A 6,755-nucleotide genomic window follows, 5' to 3' on the forward strand; every position below is an offset into this window, starting at 1 on the left:
AAGTTCCCGTATCGTATATATTTTTAGCTCGTAAAAGAATAAGTTGTGACATTTGGCGAGTAAATTTACATCTTTGTCCTAAATTTACCTTTTTATCTTTAGATGTAGTGAGATGTAAAGGAATATTATTGGATATGAATGAATAATGAGCAATGATAAAAAGGATAAATAGCAAAGGGGCACTTGTGATGAAAAGAAGGTACCATCAAAGCATGTAACATGAATCATTCATGGGTGGGATTGCTTTTGAGTGCGGTTTCGTTTATACGCAAATGGAACCTTCTAGTTCTTCTCCAAGTCTCGGAAAACTCCGTCCTTTCATTTTTCATATATTCTTTCTTTGCCACATTTCTTTTCTTTTTTTTAAAGGCTTAAGGAAAAAATATATATGAAAATTTTCATTACAACATTTTTCCCGTTTAAAATTTCTTTGTGACATTTCTTTTCCTTCATAAAGGCTTAAATGGGGTTTTGAGTTTGACCCACAAAAAAAGCCGTAAATGGGTCATCTTCTCTTTCTCTAAAGAGTTCTGGGCAGAACAAATAAATCAGGACCGCAGATTGTGGGTCCCACTTTTCTGGTCCCACCATCATATCAAACCAATATTCATGGCGTATTGCCACGAGGCACCATTCACGTCTTCAATTCTCTGCCCAGACGCTTCTCCCTCTCTCCCTTTTATGCCTATTAAAAGGTCTCTCTCTCTCTCTTTTTCCATTTCTCTGCTTCACGAAATCATCAAACCAAGACCAAAACAAAACAAGCCCACATACTGTTTTGATCAAGAACCTTATTCAGGTATATGATCAAGCCATGAACTTTCTCTGTTTTTCAAAGAATTATTGTAAGTTGCTCTGTTTTGTTATAAATATTTGTTTCTGATGAGTTCAATTTTTCAGTATCTGTTTTTCTTTTTTCTAAATTTAACAAATTGGTGTCATTTTGCAGAGCTATTATTTTGATTTCCTCTAAAAGTTGCACCTTTTGTGTTCTAAGTTCAAATATAATCTTTTGTGTTTCAAATTTATGTTCTTTGAAGTTGAGGTTCCATATTTCATTTCATCATCACTGTTAAGCTTGTTCCTTTTTTCTAATTTGATTTTGAGCTTGCTAGAACTGATACCGGTTCTGTCTTTCAATTTACTGAAATGAGTTTCTTTCAAAAATTCAAAAGAGAAATTGAAACTTGATTGTTGAAATTTCCTTTTTGCTCAAAAAAATTGGAAGCTGTAACTTTTACAAGCACAGGTGAAATATGCTGCATATTTCAATGTTCTTAAAAGCAACCTAATGAGTTTATTTATATTTACAAAGTAACAATGGCTTTTTAATTTGAACATGATTTACTCTGCTATGTCTGTTACATGATTCTCTGCAAGTTTCTAAGGTGTTGACACATGGGCTTGTGTTGGTACTCTATTTTCTTGTCGTTTTACCACACCTTTGTTTTCTCTGTATTGGAATTTGCACTGACTTATCCATATTTCTCTCTCTTTAGCTGGTCACAGAAACGAGGAGCTTTTCCGTTTTATTGTGAAAGGCGGTGGGTTTTGGGCTGAGATTAGATTCTGAAATGGTAGGAAAAGAAAACTTCAAGACTGAAGACTTGAACTTGTGCTTTGAGAAACTCATGATGTTTGGTGGTGGTAGTGCTGGTGCTATTGCTATTGGTGGTGGAAAAGTGAAAATGGAAGGAAGGGCTATTACTGATTGGAAGGATATTCCCATGGAACTCCTGTTGCAAATCCTTGGACTTGTCGATGATCAGACGGTGATCATGGCTTCTGGAGTCTGTCGTGGCTGGAGAGATGCTGTTTGCTTGGGCCTTACCCGTCTCTCCCTCACATGGTATATGCTTTGCCCTCTGTACATCTGTTTTTTTTTTGGGTTGCTGCTGTTGTTGTTGTTGTTGTGGCATTAAAACTAGTTGGAATATTGTGTTTGATGATACAAATAACGAAACAAATATGTTGACATCATTTGTGTGTGTAAGTATTGCCCTGTCCTCTTTGATAAACAATCCTCTGTTCTTGTGTAATCCCTTTTGACAGTTTTGTTACTCACTAGAACACGATATGATTCCTCCAATGATTTTTATTAATCAAAATGCATCTAAAAAAATTGTTTTCTGTAAGGGTATTATAAGAAATGATGTCAATTTGCAAGAGTGTATGTAGGGTTATGTGAAAATGATGCTTCAAGTGTTCCAGATCAGACTAATTGTATTGCTTGCCCATGCTGTCTAGTTGTAAGATTACGTCTAGATTCACTTCCTAGAGTTGGTAAAATGCTATTTTGTTTCCCTGCCTAAGGCTCTTTTCATCTCAGCTAATTATTTGAAGTTATTTGGAGTTCATTTTTTCTCCCAAGACAGTTATATCCTGATTTTAAGTTGGCCTCCTATGTTAGAATGGAGATATATTTATCTTCCTCAAATTTTGAAAGTCAATGCTCTCTCTTGTTTGTGACATAATGTCTGTAATCTTTATGAGAGGAATTTCATTATGAATATCTTGTGGAAATAGATTTAACTGGAAGGAAAAGATGCTGGTAAGGGTTGCTGCACTATGTTTATACAGTCAGTTTAAGCTGGATTATGTTAGTATTGTGCATACAATCTCAATGTGAAATCACGGGGTATTTTGAGATCCAAGTTGTTACCAATTGTGTGCGATAGTTAGTTTTGGGTACTTCATGTCGCTGGTTATCATTAGTCTATTTATTTTCAGTTTATTTCTTCCCTCTCCCCTTACCCTTGCCAACCCAACACAAAAGGAGAGAATGTAAGTACATTGATGATGCTCAACTGACAGAGTTGAAAGCTTACTAAGGTGAATCAAAAGGAACTAAAGATATGAAAATTTGGAATATCAAAAGCATAAGACTATGCTTTTGGGTACAGGGAACTTCAAATTTTCCCAGATGCCAAATCCTTTTTCTGTTGTTTCCAGAAAGTAAATGAGTGATGTGAAAGGATTCTAGAGATTGTCTATGACTTGATTTAAGTTTTGTGCCTTGTTTTAGAAAGAAAAATAGGTTATGAATGCCAATTTAATCATAATTAGCTTGTCAATTATTTTTTCAGGTGCACCAAGAACATGAACAACTTGGTCCTGTCTCTTGCTCCTAAGTTTAGAAGATTGCAGACTCTAATACTACGTCAAGATAAAAAAGCTCAACTTGAGGACGATGCTGTTGAGAGTATTGCAAACTTCTGTCATGATCTGCAGGTCCTGGACCTCAGCAAAAGCTTCAACCTCAGTGACCGCTCTCTGTATGCCTTAGCTCATGGGTGCCCTAATCTTACAAAACTCAACATTAGCGGGTGTACAGCCTTCAGTGACAGTGCTCTTGAGTATCTGGCTAGCTTTTGCCAAAAATTGAAAGTTCTGAATCTTTGTGGATGTGTCGGAACTGCATCAGACAGGGCATTGCAGGTAAAGATAAGATATTGATTTTTTTTTTTTCCACATGTCTTAACTAAGATAATTCTATTAATACTGTAGAATCATATGCAGGCTATTGGTCGTTATTGCAGTCAGTTGCAGTGTCTGAATCTTGGTTGGTGCGAGGATATAAGTGATGTTGGAGTTATGAGCTTGGCATATGGATGCCCTGATCTCAGAACCGTTGATTTGTGTAACTGTGTCCAAATAACAGGTATTTTGGTTTCAGTACCTGTTCCTTGTTACAGTTGGTTTTGGCAGTCATATTTCTCAAATTTCGTATTTGCACGTATGTACTACTAATATGTGCATTGCAAAGGAATCAATGCTGCTATTATCAAATCTCGTATTGGCCGTGCTGTTTCAGAGTTGGCAATCACTATCCATCAGTAACCTTATAGTAGCGATTTAGCATTGTCTTCAGTAAAATGCCTAATGTCTTGATGAATTTTTTTATTAGATGCTTAGGCTAACCTTTCATGTCCTTTTCTTTTTATGCTTTCCATTTGCTACCAATTGAAATAATTAAACCCATATCCATCTTGATGAAAGGATGCACCGAAAATAGTACTGAACTGAAAGAGAGCCCTTATAATTGGAGCATGAGGAATTGAACACAAATTGTAGTTTACCTGGTTTATGGATAGTGATCATCTCTGATGCCTTTATTCTTTCATTGCAGATGACAGTGTGATTGCTTTGGCAAACAGGTGCCCTCATCTGAGATCCCTTGGCCTTTATTACTGTCAGAACATTACAGACAGAGCAATGTATTCTTTGGCCCAGAGTTTAGTGAGGAACAAGCCTGCAGCAGTGTGGGAATCTAGGAAACCCAAGAATGATGAGGAAGGGCTCAGGACTCTCAACATCAGCCAATGCACAGCGCTCACCCCTTCTGCTGTTCAGGCGGTGTGCGACTCATTTCCCGCACTTCATACCTGCTCTGGAAGGCATTCCCTCATTATGAGCGGCTGTTTGAACTTGACATCCGTGCATTGTGCCTGTGCTGTCCAAGCACACCGCACGGCAAGCGCCTTTCCTCATTCGGCTCATTGATTAGAGGAACCGAGGATTAGGGTAACAAACTAAAGTGTGGAAGGGCCGAGAACCCAAAGCCACAGTATATATATTTGTGTTGAGGTGTAATCAGCAGTAAATGGGCAATGGCCTGGAACTACGGACTTTAAGAAGTATCTTGACTAATGTTATCAGCTTTTGAATTATGACTTCTGCAGCATTTTGATTGCTGGAAAACAAACTTAATTTTGTTCATTTTAACAAGCATTTTGGCGTCCCCATCTCCGAACCCCATCCCCATTTAATAGGTTTTGTGAATCCCCGATATTTTTTATTTCAGATTTTGAAGGATGTTCCTCTGCAGATTTTATGCTTGAGCTCCGCCAGTAAAAATTTAACCAAAATCCCACCTGTTACCCAAGCCAACAATAAACCATTGAAAAATAAATTCCCCAAAATCCATCAAAATCATATTTTTCTTCAGCATCCCAACAATAAACCGTTGAAAAGGAGCAGCCCAACCAAGAAAGAGGAGGGAGATAGAGAAAGGAAGAAGAACAAAAGAAAGAGGAGGGAGGGGGAGAGAAAGGAAGAAGAAGAAAGAAGATAGAAAAAGAAAGAAGAAGAAAGAAGAAACAGGAATGGGGAGAGAGGGTGAGAAGAGTTGGGCTGCTCATTATTTGGGCTTGAAGATAGATGGTTGGGCTATTGGCATACTTGATAAAAATAATGTTATATAAATTTTTATCATGAATAAGAGTAGTATAATTAAAATATTTACTAAATATATATATATATATATATATATATTTTTTTTTTTTGTCAGGAACTAAAAATGTTTGATCCACAATTTTCAATTTTAGTATGTTAATATTAACTAAAAATGAATGAACTTGTGTAATTAATCATATATTAAGAAAATAGTAATATAGTAGATAGTATCATAACAATTCATCATAATAAAAAAACCTTTTTTTAAGACGAAAACGAAAACGAATAATACATATTTGTACATACTTCTTTTGTACCTTTAGTATTGGCAAATGTATACTTCTTATGTACCTATGTAAGTGTCTTTATATATACATATACATTATAACCACACAAACGTATATAAACACACAGAATCTCTAAGCACAACTTTGCATTTTTGTTACGTAGTGCACTTGGATATACCGAGCCCATATTTGCATTTTTGTTATCTTCAAATAAGCATATTGACCAAGAATATATAGTCTTAAAGTAACATCTATTCCTATGTTTAGTATATTGATCAAAAAATGCAATTAACATTAAAAATCATAAAATATTATTATAAGAGTATTCTAATCAACCTCCTATATTGATTCACTTTTGATGTTTGATTATTTCCGTTATTTTGGATTGTTTGAATTGTAATGCATTGTATATTTTTATGTAACTCTTATATTGGTATATTTAGGATTATAGAATATAAGATTTACTCATATATTTGTATTTATTAGGTTTATAAAATAGAAACTGCAATGCAAATGTGTTTTTTTTTTTTTTTTTGTAACTATTATATTTATATTTTTAGGCTTGTTAAATAGAAAATACAATGCAATGTGAGTTTTTTTGTTACTCTTATATTATTATTTTTAGAAACTGCACACAAGTGTATTTTTTTTAGGGAGCTGATTTTCTCATTCTTCTTTTGTCCACTTACACTCCCTTTGTTGGAAATTGGACGTTCCAACTCCTGTTTTGTCCATTTACATTCCCTTGTATATTATATTAAAAAGTATTAAAAAATAAATAAATAGGGAATGCTAGCAACCTTCTCTCTAACCTTCTCTTTTATATATTCTCCATTTTCTTCATGACATGCGTCACTTTCTTACACTTAAAACAATATACATAATGTATCACATAAGCGAGGTTTTGTTTTTCAAAGTTACCCTTTTTAAAAGTATATTTTCATTTTTCTTTTAATTTAGTTTCTCCTCTCTACGTATTTTCTCAAAAACTTTCTTCTTCTTTTACCACTTTGAGCTTCTCTCTCTGCCAAATTTAGATTTTTCTATCCAATCCAAACACCCAGGATAAGAAAAATATATCTTCTTCGATCAAAACCAACACACCCTTATGAAATATCAATAAGACAAAGATTTTTTATTTAATCTTTTTTTTTTACAACAAACCTTTTTTTGGTGATGGAAGGGTTAGAGGCGGCTCTAAGATTTTAGGGGCCCTATGCCAAAACAATAAGGGAGGCCTCCTAAAATAAAGTCTTCAACAAAAATTATAAAAAAAGAATCAAACTAAATAAT

The 6,755-nt window shown here is 34.7% G+C and overlaps 1 protein-coding gene across 2 annotated transcripts; it reads left to right on the forward strand.

Annotated features, from left to right (window-relative positions):
• Positions 1-636: 636 nt before the first annotated feature.
• LOC110745970 (F-box protein SKP2B-like) lies at positions 637-4,731 on the forward strand. Of its 2 annotated transcripts, none has more exons than XM_021946149.2 (5): positions 637-799; positions 1,500-1,849; positions 3,087-3,438; positions 3,520-3,661; positions 4,130-4,731. In XM_021946149.2, the coding sequence occupies exons 2-5, from the start codon at positions 1,575-1,577 to the stop codon at positions 4,501-4,503; spliced, it is 1,143 nt and encodes a 380-aa protein (XP_021801841.1). In that variant the 5' UTR covers positions 637-799; positions 1,500-1,574; the 3' UTR covers positions 4,504-4,731. The 2 variants fall into 2 exon arrangements, with proteins under 2 accessions (XP_021801841.1, XP_021801842.1); XM_021946150.2 differs by having other exon boundaries at positions 644-845.
• Positions 4,732-6,755: the final 2,024 nt, after the last annotated feature.

This window comes from Prunus avium, chromosome 8 (genome assembly GCF_965620075.1).
Source record: "Prunus avium chromosome 8, drPruAviu1.hap1.1, whole genome shotgun sequence".
NCBI lineage: Eukaryota > Viridiplantae > Streptophyta > Magnoliopsida > Rosales > Rosaceae > Prunus > Prunus avium.